Source organism: Chiloscyllium plagiosum, unplaced genomic scaffold (assembly GCF_037043375.1).
Source record: "Chiloscyllium plagiosum isolate Xiang-an unplaced genomic scaffold, Cpla_swu_hap1 HiC_scaffold_2, whole genome shotgun sequence".
NCBI lineage: Eukaryota > Metazoa > Chordata > Chondrichthyes > Orectolobiformes > Hemiscylliidae > Chiloscyllium > Chiloscyllium plagiosum.
The window spans coordinates 17,433,516-17,455,398 of NW_028270140.1; the positions used below are offsets into that span (position 1 = coordinate 17,433,516).

The 21,883-nt window shown below is 42.5% G+C and overlaps 1 protein-coding gene across 6 annotated transcripts in view; it reads left to right on the forward strand.

The window, feature by feature from the left end:
* The window catches only part of LOC122564906 (methylcytosine dioxygenase TET2-like), a 189,886-nt gene that overhangs the window by 156,612 nt on the left and 11,391 nt on the right, over positions 1–21,883 (forward strand). For all 6 annotated transcript variants that reach the window (XM_043720374.2, XM_043720365.2, XM_043720355.2 and 3 more), the window contains 2 exons: positions 4,378–4,515; positions 6,019–6,400. In XM_043720374.2, the coding sequence (XP_043576309.2) occupies positions 4,378–4,515; positions 6,019–6,400 (520 nt within the window). The remainder of the gene's footprint in view (positions 1–4,377; positions 4,516–6,018; positions 6,401–21,883) is intronic.

Genomic DNA, 21,883 nt, shown 5'->3' on the forward strand with positions numbered 1-21,883 from the left:
TTAGGGAATAGGTGGAGGCATAGCTTGGCATAGGGTACACAGGTAAAAACTTTCCAATTTATCTTTCAAAAGGTTCCCTCAATCAATGAATATCTTATGACCCCTCTGAGGTGCAGTGAACCACATGTCCTTTAAAAGTTGGATGAACACCATTGGTTGGATGTCACTGTCTCCACAATGAAGATGACAGATCAGGAATGTAGTCACATAATCCAAACCTCTGTCCACATTGGAGAAACTTGGAGAGTATGGAAATGGAGTTATGAATGCCAGAAGGAGCTGTGGCTGCCATTTTCACATTTCAGCCTCATCTCCTTGATTCCATGCAAATACAGCTCTTAATATTCAGATTGGTGTGCCTTCATTAGATGTAATTTCTACTCTGTACAGGAGGGAACTGCAATAATTAATATGAGAGACATAGTCAGAGACAAAGCGAAGCTACAAGAAAAGGTTGCAAGGCAACATGGAAGTGAATAATAAGATGATATATAAACTTGTCTCACTTCTACTCATTCACAGAATGTGTGTGTCACTGTCTCGGCTAATGTTTACTGCCCATCTTTAATTGCCCTTGAAAAGGTGGTTTTGAGCTTACTTCTTGCTCGTGTAGTCTAGGGATACCCACACCCTGATTGGAAGGGAGTATCAAGATTTTGACCCAGCGAAGGAAAGCTGATATAATTTCAAGTTGGGACGATGTGTGGCTTGGAGGGCAACTGAAGCTGATGAAGTATCAGTGAATCTCATGCCCTTGAGCTTGCTATTGTGGGTTTGGAAGATGCTCTTGTACATTTTGTAGAGATGACTTTGCTGCCTTTGTGCATTGCTGCTAGAAGGAATAAATGGCTAAGGCGATGGGGTACAGTAAAGCAGGCTCCTGTCGTAGATGGTGTTAAGCTTCTTGATTATTGGAGCTACACTCAATTAGGCAGTTGGACAAATCCCATCACATTCCTGATTTGTGCCTTGTAGATTGTGAACAGACTTTGGTAAGTTGGTGAGTGACTTGCTAGTTAAAGAATTTCCAGCCTCTGGTGTGCTTTTGTAGCCACACTGGATGGTGATTGTTATCATGCTATTGATGGTGGTTAGAGTCTCTCATGTTAGGGACTGTCATTGCCAGCTCTTGCCTGGTACAAATGTTAGTTGCCACTTACCAGTCCAAGCATGAATGTTGTTCTGACTTTGACTTATTTGGATACGGATCGCTTCAGCATCTGAGGAGGAGCTGAATGGTGCTGAACATTGTCCAGTCCTCAACTAACTTCACCACTTCGATCCTTAAGATGATAGTAGGTCATTAAAATAGCTGAAGGTGGTTGGCTCAAGAATAGTACATCCCTCAGGAACTCCTGCAGAGATAAACTGCCTCTTGGAAGGTTGGCATTTAATAACAACAGTAACCTTCTTTTGTGCCACTGGAGTCTTTTCCCTTGGTTCCCATTAATTTGAGTTCTGCCAGAGATCTTTGCTGCTACAATTGGTCAAATGCTGTCTAACATCAAGGGCAGTCACTCCCACCTCACCTCTGGAGTTCAGTTCTTTTGTCCAAGTTTGAACCAAAGCTCTTATGAGGTCAAGCCATGTCACTCTGGTGAAATCCAAACTGAGAGTCGATGAGCCGGTTCTTGCTGAGTGGGTTTCACTTGATAGTACGGTCAACAACTCTTTCCATAACTTTACTGATGATTAAGAGTACACGAATGCGACGGTAATTGACTGGGTTGGATTTGTAATTTTTTTTTGTGGACAATTATATAAAAATATCAGGGGTTTGGTCAGGAAAAGATCAGAAAAGTTGAAGCATTTTTAAGAACACAGTGAAAATATCGACAAAGAGGACATGGGCATTTTGTATCTGCCTTTACAAAGGAACTGGAGGGTGTGAAGATTGCAATGAAAGGGGAGAGGCTAGTTATGAACAGGGTAATGCCAAATAGAGAAGAAGTACTAAAAAGTGTAGCAGTTGCTGAAAATTGGCAAGTTACCTAGTCTGGATGAAACGCAATATACATTGCAGAAAGAAGCAGAGGTCATAAACAGTCGAGACATGAGTCACAATTCCTTCAAACTTCATTGGATTCAGGAGTTTTGGCTCAGGAAGGGAGGGTTGCCAAAATTATTCCACTGTTGAAGAAAATAGATGGGTATTCCAGGAAGGCACAGGCTGATCAGTCCAATATTGAAGGTGGGCATACAACGGAAAACCAGTATCAGGGAGTGAAGAAACTTGCATTCCGAAACATATGGTCAATCAAGGAGAGTCAGCATTGATTTACCAAAGGTATATAATTTCTAAGTCAGAAGTCACACAACACCAGGTGATAGTCCAACAGGTTTATTATGAAATCAGAAGCTTTTGGAGCGCTGCTCCTTCATCAAGTGAGGTCATCTGGTGTCATGTGACTTCTGACTTTGTCCACCCCAGTCCAACAGTGGCACTTCCACATCATAACTAATTTCTAAGTAACTCAATTGAATTAGTTGATGAGATAACAAGACAATGCATGTTGTATATATGGACTTTGAGAGGCATTTGACAAAATGTCACACAAGATGCTTATTCAGAAGGTGGAAGACCATAGAATTCAGGGGAAAATGTTGGACTGGTACTACATTTGGCTCAGTGATGGGAAACCAGTAGAATTGACTGAAAACTGCAAATTACCTCCCATTCTAAAGAAGATTCATCCATCACTAATCCACCAGTTCCCCTTTGATTAATCAGTTTGAATCTTTGTTTTCTGCATTAGTTCTCTAATTATTTATCTTTACAGTTACCTATTCACAGTCCCTATCCTTCCCTCTAAGATTTTCCTGGCAGATATCTCTTGCTGGTCTATCCTGGTTGACTCTCACAGCTGCCGCAAGTGCTACTGCCAGGATGAGACGTTTATCATCAAGACCTGCTCATCCTCACTGAAGTACCCTTAAAAACACTGCTGAATTTCTAGAGAATTGTAATCACCGATCTTCACAGAACAATCCAGTCCGACCTCCACAGCTCCTGTTATTGTAGGGGATATCACAATGTTGGTTGCATTGTGTTCCAAAGAATGTATTTACACTGTACTGTATATGCACACATGGATCAATCTTTACACTTAATGACCGAGATCAATTTAAGACTTGCTAATTTGGTGACGTTTTATTAATGCAGCTCAGAAAGGATTTACCACAAAACTATGAGGTCTGAAGGCACACGACACCAGGTTATAGTCCGACAGGTTTATGTGAAATCATAAACTTTCGGAGCACTGCTCCTTCGTTAGGTGAAGTCACTTCACTTGATGAAGGAACAGCGCTCCAAAAGCTGAAGTCTAACACTGGCACCTCCACATCATGACAAAAATATTAAGCACTTTAAGTAACTATATCAATTTAACACCTGAATAATCTTAGTGAAAATACCTTTAAGTTCTGTAAAAAGACAGATTTCTGGGTGGGTTGGGGTGCAGTAATGTGTTCCTTAGCAAATTTTGGAAAAAATAATTTCAAATCTTTCCAAATGTGCTTATTTATATCCTTATGCAAAAAAAAAGTCCCAATTTAACTTTCCCCTTGAAAACCTGCAAAGAGCAGGAACTCCCAGTGGAGGTGAATTGACTGTAGATTAATTTAGAATTGTGGATGGGCTCATCTGCTAGCATGATGTTCCTACATGAAAAATCAGGGAATCTCTATTTGTGTGGAACACCATTTGTGCAAGTATCTATAATTCCTTTGTGCAACTTAAGTCAATATTGGAGAAAGTATGCCAAGGGAAAGCAAAAGATCCAGAATTCAATATTCTTGACAAAGGCTGTAATGTTCTCTTTGCAAAAGCCAGCGTGTCTGCATTATTTGGTTGAATCTTCCAGGTATGTTGCAACTCTGGTAGTTGCAACTAAACCAGGCACCAGAATTTCACTATCTGTACAGTAACATCTAGCGCTTTGCAGATTTCAGCTTAAATGTCCTGTAGTTTAATGAAGGATTCCACAAGGGTCATGTCCTGCAGTGGTAGTGCCCCTACCTCTGAACCAGAATACTTGAGTTCAAGCCCCACCTCAGGATGTGATGGCCACAGGGGGTGTTGTGCTCCATTCAAACTGGGTTGATTTGAAAGAAAAAAAACAAAACCATAACTGCAGGTGTGTGTGTGTGTGGTGACCAGACGTCTACTCGACTGTCATAAAAACTATTTCACTTCCACTCTTTGAAAGTCAAACTTGCCCTTTGGTATCGCCCTGAGCATAGCAGACCTTTGTCGCAGGGGACTTAATACGTGATTATGCACACAGGAAAACCAGCCGAGAGTTAAGTGGAAAGTTGCACAGGACGTAATCATGCTTTATTGCAAATGAGTAACCCTTGCACCTTGTTTTGTTGCAGGTTGAATTTGAACAGAGGGCCATTGACTGCCGGCTTGGCCAGGTGGAGGGCCATCCATTCTCAGGGGTGACTGCTTGTGTAGATTTTTGTGCTCATGCTCACAGGGATTTGCACAACATGCAGAATGGAAGCACAGTGGTAAGGAGGAATTCTCTTCTCACACACTTTGTTTCCATCACTGACCTTCCGAGGTATTCACCTCCACTTAAGCCATTCACCTTCACTGAACCCAATGATATGCATATAACTCACTCTCAAAGCCTCGCTTAACTCACTTAAGCGATTAGCAACATCAGAAATAATGCAGATTTAACTCAATTGTCTGCTCGTAGCCAGTGCCATGAAATTCAGTTACTCAAAAGTAACTCGAATGCATGAATCTATTTGAATCTTCACTTACTTCGGTCACCAGCATCTTTTAAATTGACAGTCTTGTTTGGTGATTTAGATTATTTGTACATTATGTACAGAGTTGCAGGGTTTGTGACATCTAAAATTTCTAGGAATGCCTGGCAAGTCTGGTATCTTGAACATCTGCACTACCTGGAACACCCTTCAGTGATGTGCAGCCGTTGTTCAGTTGGGAACATTCTCATCTTTGAGTCAGATGGTTGGGAGGTTCAAGTTCAAGTTCACATAAGGTCTCATGCAAAACTCAAGACTGACACTCAATACTGCACCACTAATGTGCTGTCTTTTGGATGAGATGTAAACAGATGCCCTGTCAGTTCTCTCACTACTTGTGAATGATCAGATGGCAAGAACCAGGAGTTACCCCTTATATTCTGGCCAATATCTATCCCTCAATCCACATTCCAAACAAAAGATGATCTGGTCATTATCACTTTACTGTTTGCTGGAGCTTACTGTGTTCACTTGGCTTCCATGTTTCCTTCATTACAAACATGGAAGTGCTAACCTAATACCTCATGATAACAGTGGTGAAAATTGAATACTTCTGCCCTTTCTCACCACTGTATATTGATTAAAAACAATGTACATTTACAAATGCTTCACGAAGACATGATTTAGACTTAATCATGAAATGTTTACATTAAGAGATGTGAAGTCTTCAGTTTATCAAAGCAAAGATTAGATACAAGTAAGCAAATGAGCATGGGATAAGTTTTACAATTTGCCCAACAGGATGGTGGAATGGAAATCTGGAAGCATGGAGCAGTAGTGTTCATGAAGCTCTCCGCACAAAGCTGTGGTTAGCTAGCACGGATTTAATGCTGCATTCACTCACAGACCTACATCAGGCCCTTTGGAGAGATAAGCAATATAAATAATTTCAAAGTTAAAAATCACACTACATCAGGTTATAGTCCAACGTTTGTACACCCCAATCCAACACCGGCATCTCCAAATCATAAGTAATTTCAGGTTGTCAACCACAATCATTGTTCCAAAGAAAATTTCTGTGTCTAGCACAAGTAATGCTGGTCCCCACCTGTTGCTACATTAATATCATTGATCAAAGTTCTCTCACTGTTTAAAGTTTGATTGTTTCCATCACTGTCTGAGTGGAGATTCCATTTTGTATCTAAGAATTGCCTTTTTTATAATGGAATTTATCAAAGAATTCAAACTTATTTTGGTATACAAATTGAATGAATGCTGTTTTCTACCAATGTGTAGGTTTGCACACTTACCAAAGAAGACAATCGGGTTATTGGCCAAATACCAGAAGATGAACAGCTCCACGTCCTGCCTTTGTACAAAATCTCTCCGACCGATGAGTTTGGAAGTGTGGAAGCTCAGGATGAAAAGATCAAGAAAGGTGCTATTCAGGTGCTGAGTTCCTTCCCTCGTGTGGTGAGAATGTTAGCCCGTCCTGTCAAAACCGGACGGCAGAAGAAGGAAGCTAAGAAGGCAGCTGCAGCAGCTGCAGCGGCAGAGAGGCTCCTGAACCAGGAAAACAACACCACGAAAGCAGATAAGGCTCATGCGGCAGCAGCACGATCAAATCAGGCTGGCTCAGAAAATGCAACAGCCAACCAACAGATGTCAAGTAATTTAGGTAAAAGCCATTACGGATTTTCAGCCACTATCCCCAGACCTGTCCAAAAAATGTATGCTAACATTGAATGCCTGCCTGCGTGGCCCATGTGATATCGAGATCATGCATTTTTGTGGTGTAGCACAGAACCACAACTAGAGAATTCTTGTCTTTCATGGACATGAAGTGTTTGAAGGATGTGAGCCCCAAATAGACAGTGTGAAGGGCTTAAAACAGTAAGGGGTAAGGTAGGATCTAACAGCAGCCTAACTTTGAACAGGACATCAGAGGAAGGAATAAAGCAAGGACAGCATTGATGCCAACAGATTAGATTTATAAAATGGGGGTCTGGAAAGATGATCGGGAAGTTACAGAAAATTCTAACAAGTTTGAATCTGTACAGCATTGTTTTCAGGATCCATATCCAAACAGAGGAGCTGGAGGCAGTCTTACAGGAAGAATCAGATGTGGTAGGGATTAATGTGATATAGCTGCTGAAAAGTCAGGATGTGGATTAAACATTAGAATGCATACCATATTAGAAAGGTGAGAAGGACAATGTTGAGACAGAGTAACTATACGTTTTGGAGATAATGCAATGGCAACAGAAAAAAGGAACTCATCTCTCAGCAACTCAAGACAAAATGGAGTCTAATTGCTTTAAGAGACTATAGACCACACATGGTGGCTCAGTGATTATCACTGCTGCCTTTCGGCGCCGGGGACCGGGTTCGATTCCTCCCTCAGGCGAATGTCTGTGTGGAGTTTACATATTCTCCCCATGTCTGCATGGGTTTCCTCTGGGTGCTCTGGTTTCTTCCCACAATCTAGCGATGTGCAGATTAGGTGGATTGTCCATAGTTTTCAGGGTTAGGTGCATTAATCAAGGGAAGTGTGGAGTAATAGGGTAGGGGAATGGGTCCGGGAATGGATACTCATCGGAGAGTTGGTGTGGACTTGTTGGGCCAAATGGCCTGTTTCCACACTGTAGGGATTCTATGAAAAGTAAAAAATGGAAGAGAGGTGGAGGAAGAAATATGCAGATAAATGAGTGAACTGAATTTTTAAAAACATTGTTAACGATGAATGGTCAGAGCTAGATAAATGAGATATGGGAATGGAATTCCTCATTCTTTTTTACTGGAGTCCATTCTAATCTAATATATAAAAATCCAAGAAGGAAAGCTTAGCTATTGGATCTTGTAATGGGGAGCAAACAGGAGCAGGTGAGAAAAGTAAAGGTTGGGAACATCTCGGTGATAGCGACCATAATACATCAGGCGTTAGGATGATGTTAGGGAAGAACAAAAGGCTGTTCCAATGGGCTGGGCTGCACTTGAACCATGCTGGGACCAGTGTCCTGGTGAATTCAATAATTAAGGTTGAAACGATGGCTTTAAATCAATTTGTCAGGGAAGAGAAAGAGAGGGTTCAGGAGAGGGGACACATTAGCTTACAAAGGAAAAGTATATGGGAGGATTGCAGTGCAACCATTTAGGTAATGATAGCCAAATAGGATAGGAAGGGAAAGAATGTACAAACACAGAAAAACAGCAGTAAATAGTGTCAGAGGAGGAGAAAAAAGCAAATAGGCAGAAAATAATGGTTCCTTACTTAAATGCACTTAGTATGCAGAACATAATAAGTGAATTAATGGCACAAATAGAGTTTGAGGGGTTTTATTTGGGCAGCACAGTCACACAGTGGTTAGCACTGCTGCCTCACAGTGCCAGGGACCCGGGTTCAATTCCACCCTCAGGTGACTGTATGTGTGGTGTTTGCACATTCTCCCCCTGTCTGCATGGGTTTCCTCCAGATGCTCCGGTCTCCTCCCACAGTCCAAATGTGTGCAGACAAGGGGGGGTTAGCCATGGGAAATGCAGGGTTACTGGGATAGGGTAGGGGGGCTAGGTCTGGGTGGGATGCTTATTGGAGAGGTGCTGTGCAGTTGATGGGCCAAATGGCCTCTTTATACACTATACAGATTCTATGACGTTATTTCCATTAGGGAGACATTGTTACATGGAAATCAAAGCTGTAAATTACATATTGAGATGCATGTGACTTTTTGAGAGAACAAGCAGGAAGGAAAGGGTAGTGAGGTAGCTTTGTTAATATAAGACAGAGTAAGTCTGAAAGCAAGAAATAATCTTGGATGAGAAGATGTAGAATGCATATGGATGGAGTAAGTAATACAAGACGATGAAGATACTGGTCAGTGCAGTTCATAGGTCCCCTAACAGTAACTATATTGTAGGACAGAGAACCGTTTATGGTATTTCCAGGGGTAACAATACACAGATTGCAAACTTTAAACGATTACTTTGCCTCAATATTCATCAAGACAATGAGCTAAGTGTTAAAGTGCATTGAAAATTTTAAAAGATTCGATGTATCGAACAACCTGAACAAACTCAAACAGCTGAAAATGTGTTGCTGGAAAAGCGCAGCAGGTCAGGCAGCATCTAGGGAACAAGAGAATCGACGTTTCGGGCATAAGCCCTTCTTCAGGAATCCAACAGAAACTCAAACAGAGCAAACTGCTGGTCTGAATGGATTACAAACATGTATTTTACAATAATCAAAGAAAGAGATAAACAAAAATTTGCTGCAAATTTGCAAATCATTGGAAAACTGTGTAGCACCAAGAGGACTGGCAGGTTTCTGTGTTTAAGGAGGGAACACAGCATATCCAGGGAACTATAGAACAGTCTATGTTGCATCAGGTAGGAAGAATAATAGAATCCCCACAAGATAAGAGAGGAGAAGAACACCTAGAAATGAAAATTATGATAAAGGATAGTCAAAATATATCTCAAAAAAGAAAGCTTGCTAGGCTGTTGAAGATTTGAAAAGATTGAAGAGGCAGAGTAGACAATGGCCAGTATGTTAAGGGAGAGAGTAAGGGCTGCCCATGCTGGAGATCAGAGCTGGAAATGTGTTGCTGGAAAAGCGCAGCAGGTCAGGCAGCATCTAAGGAGCAGGAGAGTCGATGTTTCGGGCACGAGCCCTTCTTCAGGAATGAGAAGAGTGCACCAAGCAGGCTAAGATAAAAGGTAGGGAGGAGGGACTTGGGGGAGGGGCGTTGGAAATGCGATAGGTGGAAGGAGGTTAAGGTGAGGGTGATAGGCCGGAGTGGGGGTGGTGGCGGAGAGGTCAGGAAGAAGATTGCAGGTTAGGAAGGTGGTGCTGAGTTCGAGGGTTGGGACTGAGACAAGGTGGGGGGAGGGGAAATGAGGAAACTGGAGAAATCTGAGTTCATCCCTTGTGGTTGGAGGGTTCCTAGGCGGAAGATGAGGCGCACTTCCTCCAGCCGTCATGTTGCTATGGTCTGGCGATGGAGGAGTCTCCTAGACTCCTCCATCGCCAGACCATAGCAACACGACGGCTGGAGGACAGTGATGACAGTTGTGCAACAGGACCCTGCAGAAACTCTGATGTAGTAGATTGTGGGGGAACTGCCCAGGAAATCAAAGATTCTTCTGGGCAGTTCCCCTGTGTCTGGATTTGGAAAATTCAGAGGGCTCTGCTGGATTGAAATAAATAATTACTCAGGAAAAAATAGCTTATTAAGAATCTAGTCTAACACCTCGCTAATTATTAAATTGATTCCCCAACTTATCCCTCATGGTCCCAACTACATCTCCACCAGAATCCCAACACTCCCACACCTTGACCAAACAATACCAACACCTCCTCATCTGCCCCCACCACACGAAGATCCAACACCCACCTTTCCTCCAGGACCAAACATTCCTCCTTCTGATAATATTCCTTCTTGCTACAGGTCTGTAGCCTCCATCACCAGACGCAACAACCCCTTCCCTCTGGCACCTGACAGCTCTCCCCAGCTCACACCCGATACCCTCTCTCTCCCCCGGGACCTGATGCTTTCTTCTGCTGCCTCCCTAGAACCTGACATCACCCTTCAACCCTGGGATCCAAAATAAAAAGGATCATCAGAGAATTGAAGCAAGAAACAAAAGGATATTAATAAACTTACAGAATGAACAAATAATTCGAAAACAATGTTCAGTACACATAAATGTGATGTATTGACATTTTGATGGAAAGATACTTGGAAGATTCAAATTTAGTTGGGATATTGGAACAACATAGTGTTACTGAACACATTATTCAAGCTTGTGGCACCATTAAGAAGGCCTTACAAACAAAACCGATTTTATTTCCAGAATCACAAAGTCAGAAAGTTTGGTTAAAATTGTATCAAATCTTAGTTAGATAACACTGAGAGTACTGCATGCAGTCTGGTTACCACATTAGATTAGATTACAGTGTGGAAACAGGCCCTTCGGCCCAACAAGTCCACACCGACCCGCCGAAGCGAAACCCACCCATACCCCTACATTTACCCCTTACCTAACACTACGGACAATTTAGCATGGCCAATTCACCTGACCTGCACATCTTTGGACTGTGGGAGGAAACCGGAGCACCCGGAGGAAACCCACGCAGACACGGGGAGAACGTGCAAACTCCACAGTCAGTCGCCTGAGGCGGGAATTGAACCCAGTTCTCTGGCGCTGCGAGGCAGCAGTGCTAACCACTGTGCCACCGATACAAATGATGGCTAGGACAAATGTTTGGCACAACATCGTGGGCCGAAGGGCCTGTTCTGTGCTGTATTGTTCTATGTTGAGGCGCAGAGAATAGTCAAAAGAGGTACAGGTTAGATGGATTGGCTATGCTAAATTGCCCATAATGTCCAGGAATGTGTAGGTTAGGTGGTTTAGCTATAGGAAGTGCAGGATTACAGGGATAGAGTAGGGAAGTGAGTCTGAGTGGGATGCTCTTCGGAGAGTCAGTGTGGATTTAGAGTCATAGAGATGTACAGCATGGAAACAGACCCTTCGGTCCAACTTGTCCATGTTGACTAGATATCCCAACCTAATCTAGTCTCATTTGCCAGCACTTGGCGCATATCCCTCTAAATCCTTCCTATTCATATACCCATTCAGATGCCTTTTAAATGTTGTAGTTGTACCAGCCTCCACCACTTCCTCTGGCAGCTAAGTCCATACACATACCACCCTTTGCATGAAAATGTTGCCCCTTAAGTCCCTTTTAAATTTTTCCCCTCTCATCCTCAACCTATGCCCTCTAGTTCTTGACTCCCTCACCTCAGGGAAAAGACATTGTCTATTTACCCTATCCATGCCCCTCATGATTTTATAAACCTGTATGAGGTCACCCCTCAGTCTCCGACATTCCAGGGAAAACAGCCCCAGCCTATTCAGCCTCTCCCTGTAGCTCAAATCCTCCAACTCTGGCAACATCCAAGTAAATCTTTTCTGAACCCTTTCAAGTTTCACAACATCTTTCTGATAGGAAGGAGACCAGAATTGCATGCAATATGCCCAAAGTGGCCTAACCAATGTCATGTACAGCTGCAACATGACCTTCCAAATCCTGTACTCAGTGCTTTGACCAATAAAGGAAAGCATACCAAATGCTTCTTCACGGCCTGCAACTCCACTTTCAAGGACTGTTGGGCTGAATGGTCTGTTTCTACACAGTAGGGATTCTGTAGATAAGATTTACAAGGAATGATACAAGGACGGTATTGGTATACATATCAAGAAAGAATTGACACACTGACTTTCTTTTCTGTTGATGGTTACCTTGTAAGTGTCTTTAAATTTATGAAATGCCTGACAGAGTGGATATTGAGAGAATGTTTCCTCTTGTGGGGGAGAGCATAGCTAGACATGATTGGTATAAGATAGTCACCAAGAAATCCAACAAGAAATTCTGAAGAAAATGATTCATTCAAAGAGTATTGAAAATGTGGAACGTGCCATCATGGGCAATGTTTGAAACAAATTACTGAAGGCAGGTTCAGTTTGCAAGTTGATTTGTGCATGAGTTGGAACAATGCAGAATAGTGTAAAACAGCTGTTCATAAGTACAGGAAGTGTTCATATGTCAGATCTATAAAATTGCAACCCTGTACAGGATCACATTTGTTTGTCAGAAATTCATAAATCAGGGAGGCCCTTTAACTGCATTTCAGAGAAAGCTAGACAACCATAGACGAGAGAAGGAATATATGATTAAAATGGTAGATTTATATGAGAAAAGGTGGGAGGAAACATGAACTGGTTATGTTGAGTGGTCTGTTTCAGTGCTGTATATTCTTTGTAATGTAATCGTCCATAATGGAAGTTCAGTCCCCATTTCCTGAAATTCAACTTTCTGCTGTCTAACCAGAAGTCTTAAGCAGTCTAAAATAAATGGTTAATTTCTGTATTGAAACAGCAGACAAAGAACTCCAAACAGCTACAGTTAGCCTCAAGGGGTAAATGCAAAAAGGCAGGATAGTGGAGTTGAGGATAATCAGGTCAACCATGATCTCATTGAATGGCAAGCAGATTCAATGGACTGATTGACCTACCTTTCCTCCTGCATGGTATGATCTTATGGCTAGTGAGCCAAGATTTTAATTTAGCCATGGGAAGTGCAGAGTTACCCACATGTGGACATGTTGGGCTGAATGGCCTGTTTCCACGCTGGCAGGTGGACTGTTCCTTATATGATCCCAAACCAAGATCAGTCTCTCCTCCTGGGCTTGACTAAGAGAAAAGTTCATCAAGTGTCCTCACCAATACTTATGTTTCAATCAAAATCAATGAAATACATTATCCATTCATTATTATATCACTATTTTTCTTAAACCTTGTATGTGATATTCCCTACATTATAACATGTTATCTCTCAAAAGTATTTGATTTGCCATAAATCACTTTAGGATATTCTGAAGTCTTCAAAGACAATATAAATGCAATCTCCTTTTTACTTCATAAGTTCCTTCACTGTGCTTAAGCCCATCAGTCCATTCTAGATCTTCCACAAAATGATGGTAGGTGTTGATAGCAGTGTTATCAAGGAGCATTTTCACTGCAATAACTTGCACATAGAGTCAGGTGTACAGCATGGAAACAGACCCTTCGGTCCAACCCGTCCATGCCGACCAGATATCCCAACCCAATCTAGTCCCACCTGGCAGCACCCAGTCCATTTCCCTCCAAACCCTTCCTATTCATGTGCCCATCCAAATGCCTCTTAAATGTAATTGTACCAGCCTCCACCACATCCTCTGGCAGCGCATTCCATACACGTACCATCCTCTGTGTGAAAAATTTGCCCCTTAGGTCTCTTTTATATCTTTCCCCTCTCACCCTAGTTGCTCAGATTGGATTCCGCCACAGCCTTTCAACTTCTGGTCTCATTACAATCTTTGACCAAACATGGAGCTGAACCCAAGGTTCAACTGCACTTGAAATCAAGGCAGCATTTGACTGAATGGAGCATTAAGGAGTCCTAATCAAACTGAGATCCATGGAAATAAAGAATAACTCTTGACTGATTTGACTTACTTTTCGCATATAGAATATAACTATAACCATTAGACGCAATTATCTTAGTTCTAGGACATTGCTGCAGAAGTTCCTCGGGGTAGCATTCTAGAACCAGCCCTCTTGAGATTACCTCAAGCTGATAAGGTTAGGTGGCAATGTTTCTGTTAATTGCATATTTGGTAAGCACCATTTGCAACTCCTCAGATACTGAAGACCTGCACAACATTCCTGATAAAGGGCTTATGCCTAAAATGTTGACTCCCCTGCTCCTTGGATGCTGCCTGACCTGCTGTGCTTTTCCAGCACCACACTTTTTGACTCTGGTCTCCAGCCTCTGCAGTCCTCACTTTCTCCAACATTGAGTCTTAGGCTGATAAGTGACAAATACCATTCATGCCTCAAAAGTGCTAAACATTGGCCATCCTCAAAAAGAGACAATCTGATACATATTGTGAAGAAGGTTTTGTGGTACTGACAAATTAATAAAGAAGTTTTCACTGTACATGAGAAAGAGGCCAGGAGAATGGAAATAGGCTGAAATAATGCCTACATCTAAAAAGGAGACAAAAAAAATAGAAGCAACAGCAGCAGACGATGTAGCCTTATTTCCAGTCTATGTCAACTAATGGAATAAATTATTAATCGATGCCCAACTATTAATGTTGTGGAGGTTACACGACACCAGGTTATAGTCTTAATGGGTTTATTTGAAATCACAAGCTTTCGGAGTACTGTCCCTTTGTCAGGTGAAGTCTATCACTGGACTATCACTGGAGTCTATCAATTATTACTGGATGGTATATGCTTAATAGGAATTAGTTGGGATAAGCAAACATTATTGGCAAACATGTTTAGAGACTCATTGGCAACATGTAATAGTGTTCGAAACCTTGAAAAGAGAAAACATAGTAGAGATTACCATTTGTGTTTAATGGATGATTACAACTCAGCAGACCACTTTCTACTTTTTCTAATGGCTAAGTACATTGAAATAAAAAGTGAGAATATAAAGAGATTTTAGAACATAGAACAATACAGCGCAGAACAGGCCCTTCGGCCCTCGATGTTGCGCCGAACTGTGAACTATTCACAGCTCGTCCCCCTACACATTCCCATCATCACCCATGTGATTGTTTAATTCTCCCTAATGTGGCTGAGTTGAGTACATTAGCAGGTAGGGCATTCCACGCCCTCACCACGCTGTGTAAAGAACCTGCCTCTGATGTCTGGCTTAAATCTATCACCCCTCAATTTGTAGTTATGCCCCCTCGTACAAGTTGACATCATCATCCTAGGAAAAAGACTTTCACTGTCTACCCTATCTAATCCTCTGATCATCTTGTATGTCTCTATCAAATCCCTTCTTAGCCTTCTTCTTTCCAATGAGAACAGACCCAAGTCTCTCAGCCTTTCCTCGTAAGACCTTCCCTCATAAGACCTTCCCTCCAGACCAGGCAATATCCTGGTAAATCTCCTCTGCACCTTTTCAAATGCTTCCACATCCTTCCTGAAATATGGCAACCAGAACTGTACACAATATTCCAAGTGTGGCCGCACTAGCGTTTTGTACAGTTGCAGCATGATATTGTGGCTCCAGAACTTAATCTCTCTATGACTGAAACCTAACCCACCGTATGCCTTCTGAACAGCACTATCAACCTGGGTGGCAACTTTCAGGGATCTAAGTACATGGACTCCAAGATCCCTCTGCACATCCACGCTACCAAGAATGTTTCCATTGACCCAGTACTCTGCCTTCCTGTTATTCTTCCCAAAGTGCATCACCTCACATTTAGCTGCATTGAACTCCATTTGCCACATCTCAGCCCAATTCTGCAGTTTATCTGAGTCCCCCTGCAACTTGTAACATTCTTCCAAACTGTCCACTACTCCACTAACTTTAGTGTCGTCTGCAAATTTACTAATCCATCCAACTATGCCTGCGTCTAAGTCATTTATAAAAATGACAAACAGCAGTGTTCCCAAAACAGATCCGTGTGGCACACCACTAGTAACTGGACTCTAGGCTGAATATTTTCCATCAACCACCACTAGCTACCTTCTTTCAGAAAGCCAGTTCCTAATCCAAATTACTAAATCACTCTCAATCTCATGCCTCTGCATTTTCCCCAACAGCTTACCATGTGAAACCTTATCAAAGGCTTTACTGAAGTCCATGTATACCGCATCAACTGCCCTACCCTCATCTACATGCTTGGTCACCTTCTCAAAAAACTCAGTGAGGTTTGTGAGACTTAATCTGCCCTTGACAAAACCATGTTGACTATCTGAAATCAAATTGTTGCTTGCTAGTTGATTATACATCTTATCTCTTATAATCCTTTCCAAAACCTTTCCTACAACAGAAGTAAGGCTCACTGGTCTATAATTACCTGGGTTATCTCTACTGCCCTTCTTGAACAGGGGCACAGCATTTGCAATCCTCCGGTCCTCTGGTACTAAACCTTTAGACAATGATGACTCAAATATCAAAGCCAAAGGCTCTGCTATCTCCTCCTTAGCTTCCCAGAGAATCCTCAGATAAATCCCATCCAGCCCAGGGGATTTGTCTACTTTCACTACTTCTAGAATTGATAACACGTGTTCGTAACTAACCTCGATCCTTTGTAGTCTAATATCTGGGATCTCATTCTACTCCTCTACAATACTCACCTTTTCCTGAATGAAAACCGATGAGAAATATTCATTTAGCATCTCTCCAATCTCCACAGGGTCCACACTCAACTTCCCACTTCTGTCTTTGACTGGCCCTATTCCTACCCTAGTCATTCTTTTATTCCTCACATATCTATAGAAAGCTTTAGGGTTCTCCTTTATTCTATTTGCTAAAGACTGCTTGTGACCTTCCTTTGCTCTTCTTAACTCTCCCTTCAAATCCTTCCTAGCTGATCTGTAACTCTCCATTGCCTGATCTGATCCATCTTATCTCAACAACACATTAACCTCCTTCTGCTTAACAAGAGGTGCAATTTCTGTAGTGAACCATGGTTCCCTTACCTTATCACTTCCTCCCTGCCTGACAGGGACATACCTATCAAGGACACACAATATTTGTTCCTTAAACCAGCCCCACATTTCCATTGTCTACATCTGCTGCATTTTGCTACCCCATTCTTTGCATCCTAATTCTTGCCTAATCGCATTATAATTGCCCTTGCCCCATCGATAACTCTTGACCTGTGGCATGTGCCTATCCCTTTCCATGGCTAAACTAAATGTAACTGAATTATGGTCACTCCACAGTGCTCACCTACAACTAAACCAAACACCTGGCCTGGTTCATTACCAAGCACCAGATCCAGTGTGGCCTCCCCTCTTGTCGGCCCTTCGACATACTGTGTCAGGAAACCCTCCTGTACACATTGAACAAAAACTGATCCATCCGTCATACTAGAGTTATAGCATTTCCAGTCAATGTTGGGGAAGTTAAAGTCCCCTATAATGACCACCCTGTTCCTTTCACTCCTACCCAGAATAGTTTTGCCAATCCTCTCTTCCACCTCCCTGGAACTCTGCAGAGGCCTATGAAAAACTCCAAGCAGTGTGACCTCTCCTCTCCTGTTTCTAACCTCAGTCCACACTACCTCAGTAGACGAATCCTCATCATAAGTTCTCTCAGCCACCGTTATACTATCCTTGACTAACAAGGCCACACCTCCCACTATTTTACCGCCTTGCCTGTTCTTAATGAAAGATCTAAACCCTGGAACCTGCAACATCCATTCCTCACCCTGCTCTATCCATGTCACTGAAATGGCCACAACATTGAAGTCCCAAGTACCTATCCATGCTGCAAGCTCACCTACCTTATTTTGGATACTTCTGGCGATGAAGTAGACACACTTCAAACCACTTCACTGTCTGCCAGCACATTCCTGTGACCCTGAAATCCTGTCCCTGTCCTCCCTACTCTCATCCTCCTGTGCACTGCAACTATATCTCAGGTTCCCATCCCCGTGCTGAGCTAGTTTAAACCCACCCGAATAGCACCAGCAAATTTCCCACCCAGGATAATAGTACCCCTCTGGTTCAAATGAAGACTGTCCTATTTGTAGAGGTCCCACCTTCCCCAGAATGAGCCCCAATTACCCAAGTACCTGAACCCTCCCTCCTGCACCATCCCTGCAGCCACGTGTTGAGCTGATATCTCTCCCTATTCCTTGCCTCGCTGTCATGTGGCACGGGTAACAAACTAGAGATAACAACTGTTTGTTCTGGCTCTCAGCTTCCACCCTAGCTCCCTGAAACCCCTGCCTTACATCCCTATCCCTCTTTCTACCTGTGTCATTGGTACCTACATGGACAACGACTTGAGGCCGGTCACCTTCTCCCTTCAGGACCCCAAAGATACGATCCGAGACATCACGGACCTTGGCACCTGGGAGGCAACACACCAACCGTGAATCTCATTCATTCCCAACAAACCTTCTATCTGAGCCTCTAACTATTGAGTCCCCAATGACTAACACTCTCCTCCTTTCCCTCCTTCCCTTCTGTGCAACAGGGACAGGCTCTGTGCCAGAGACCTTGGCCCCACTGCATACCCCTGGTAAGTTGTCCCCCTCAACAGTATCCAAAATGGTACACATGTTTTTCAGCGGAACAGTCCACTGGCTGTTTTCTCCCCCTTCGAACATTCACCCACCTTTCTTCGTGCCTCGGAGTAACCACTTCCCTGTAACTCCTATCTATCACAGCCTCTGCCTCCCGAAATATCTGAAGTTCATCCAGCTCCCGCTCCAGTTCCCTAACACAGTCTTGGATGAGCGAGAGTTGGGTGCACTTCCTGCAGATGTACTTGGATTTTGATGCACTATCCCTTTTTTGACACGATTACACAAAGTAAAAATGCCAATTATTTAAGATGTTCTTGAAGCAGTTTTGACCGACATGCCACTGAGCTGTACATATGTGGCTGGTGTAGAAAGGAAGAAAAAATCCTGAAGAGGAAATAATAGGAAATGAAGAATAATAAGAGGGAATCTGCTTGGATTGCAGTAGGAATTCCAAATTATTTGATTATTAAGGAACAGCCTGGTAAAAATGCAGCTTAGGAGACATTATCAGCACTATCAACCAATATTCCTTCCCTATAAACTTTGAGAGATTATGTTTTTGTTTTATCCTAAAGATCCTGAATAATACCTTGGTAAATGCCTGTGATCCAACAATTCCAATGGACGCATCATGTGACTTGCACGTTCTTCAGTAAGACAGTATTGAGGGGATATGCCTGGTGGCAACCTTTCATTACAAAGACTTGCTGTAGGTGCCACGATAACAGACCTGGTGTTCAAATTACAGTTGGCTGGGTGGAGAGGTTTCTGTGTCTCATCCTGATGTTTTTCTTCAATCCCAGGACTATCAGCAAGATACATAAGTAATCCAGGTGGCTTAGACCCAGCTGAAGTAGGACAGTTGAAATTGAGCAACAACTTTCCTTTTAATGTCTTCAAAATGCACTGTCACATAAGCTATAACTTCCTCAGAATCTGGATTTGTTGGTTTGGCTTTAAAAATTGACAGGAAGCGAAGGCTCTTTAAACGACATTAAGTGCGTGATAGAGAGAGCCGACTTTAAAAGTTTCTATTCCAAGGTGGAAACAGTTAATTTGCTGTGATACTGAAATGTTGAACTTTACTGTTGTCAGCAAAAAGGAACATATAAAAGATATGGCAAAGGATCAAAATAGAGAAGTGCTCCAACTGAAGAATTAATCCAGGCAAAATTAGGACAGGATGGCACAGTGGTTAGCACTGCAGCTTCATAGTGCTGTGGCCCTGGGTTTGATTCCACTCTCAGGTGACTGTGTGGAGTTTGCACATTCTCTCCAGGTTCGCATGGGTTTCTGCCAGATCCTCCCACGGTCCGAAGATGTGCAGGTTTAGGTGGATCGGCAATACTAAACTGCCCATAGTGGCTAGGGGTGTGCAGACTTAGGTGGGTTAGCCATGGAAAATGCAGAATGACCTCCCCTGCTTTAAACTCTATCACTCTGTGATCCAAATATTTGAGACAACCGTGTAAAACATTACTAATTTAGAGATGCTGTTATTCTATGCTTCATTGTATTGCAAAGGGCAGGAATGGAAAATGATTCTCACATGTTTAATAGTTAATACCTCACATGTTTAATAGTTAATAAGCTGCAATATTACCTAATAGTATTCAGTCTCTGTCTCAGTGAAGACAGTACTCCCAATTGAAGGATATTTTGTTCCAACTCTTTCAAACCAGATTTCCATATCATTATCTCAAAATAACTGCTGCGTGTTTGACAATGGATTTGTGAATAGGCGATTGTTATACACCCAATTAGGGAACTAACTGGTGCTGAGCTGTTAGCTCCTTTTGTTCTGACTAACTCTGATAATAAATTTTTATAGCCTGAAATTGAGTTACTGAAATATTAAGACAGGCAGTATCTGAATGATCAGGAGGATATTCTGGTTCAGTATTAAGTTCCATTATTAACTGAGTAATACTGGACCGTCTTTACCGAACTACCTAGAAAGGGAAATCTTACCAAAATGGAGATATAAAATCTACAATTTTCATCCAGCACTCATAGGATTCGGATGTAAGAAACCAGAGTTGGGAAAGGAACTCCAATTAGTACAACATGAGAAGAGAGTGCTGATTGGTTGAGCCATCACTTTGGGAAGCAGCAGGAGCAGTTAACTGTCAATCTTAGTTCTCAAACTCTGGTCATAGTGTTTCCGCAGGAATACAGCAGAGATTGACAGTCTCTGTGACCCCTTTTCCCATGATAAAGGTGTATACCCAACTCAGAGTGTTTAATTGGTTTCCACTGTGATTCTGAGCATAGAAGATGTCGTGCAAAAGCAGAGTCAAATTGAAATTTGGATATAGTGTTCTGAGGCTTGCAAGTGTGGGTTGGTTGATCACAATTGGCATAGTCTGTGCTGCAAATTGTGAATGGGCTGTGTTGTTTGATATGACATATGCTAGCTATTGACAACTATGACCTATGTGGCTGACATTACACCAGCACTGAAACTCATATATTACTCAATTGTGTGTGCTCGGCAAAATGTCTTTGGTTTTGGTTTGATAGCAGCATTCTATTAGTGGAAGAAAACCACTCCTGTTTAATGCAGCATAACATTGGTAGACAGCCGTTGTTATATTTTGAGACAACTTCTCTTCCAGAGTATTTTGAGATAGAATGGGCACTGTTCAGGGCCAGTATAGGTCCTTTCATGAGCTTGCACAATCTAGAGTAAGCGATGATTGGAATCAGTGATGATCTGTGTAGGTATTATCATGCAGAATGGTTTTGCTATGCCATAACAAAGTATTGTGAAGATTCCATGGTGAACAGATGGCGAGAGTCTTATTCACAATGTTGCCAATAAGATTGATTTGTAGTGCATAGCACAGTATGAATTCCAACACAGATATTGACCAGTGAATGTTAGTTTTCACTGGACAATAGTAGAGAGTCCATTGGTGGATTTCTCAACTAATAAATCGAGGAAAGGGAGTTTGTTTGATTGCTGTATTTCAATGATAAATTTGAGCACTGAATCATGGAATCTGCACAGTGTGAAAAGAGGTCATTCGACCCATCAAGCCTGCACCAACTCTCCGAAGAGCATCCCACTTTTATCCAGACCCCAACCCTATCCCCACATTTCCCATGGCTAATCCACCCACACCTGCATTGTGGGAGGAAGCTGGAGCACCTGGAGGAAACCCATGCAGATACAGGGAGAATGTGCAAACCGCACATGCAGATACAGGGAGAATGTGCAAACCCCACGTGCAGATACAGGGAGAATGTGCAAACCCCACATGCAGATACAGGGAGAATGTGCAAACCCCACATGCAGATACAGGGAGAATGCGCAAACCCCACATGCAGATACAGGGAGAATGTGCAAACCCCACATTGGCCCGAGGCGGGAATTGAACCCGGGTCCTTGGTGCTGTGAGACAGTATTGCTAACCACTGAGCCACCATGCTGCCCCACTGGATGGAATTTAATAAGCTAATGGTTTGATGAAGCTACAGTTTCAAATATTGCAAAAGTGCCATCTTTGCATTAGAAATATGCAAAGGCTAAGAGTTGGTCCTTT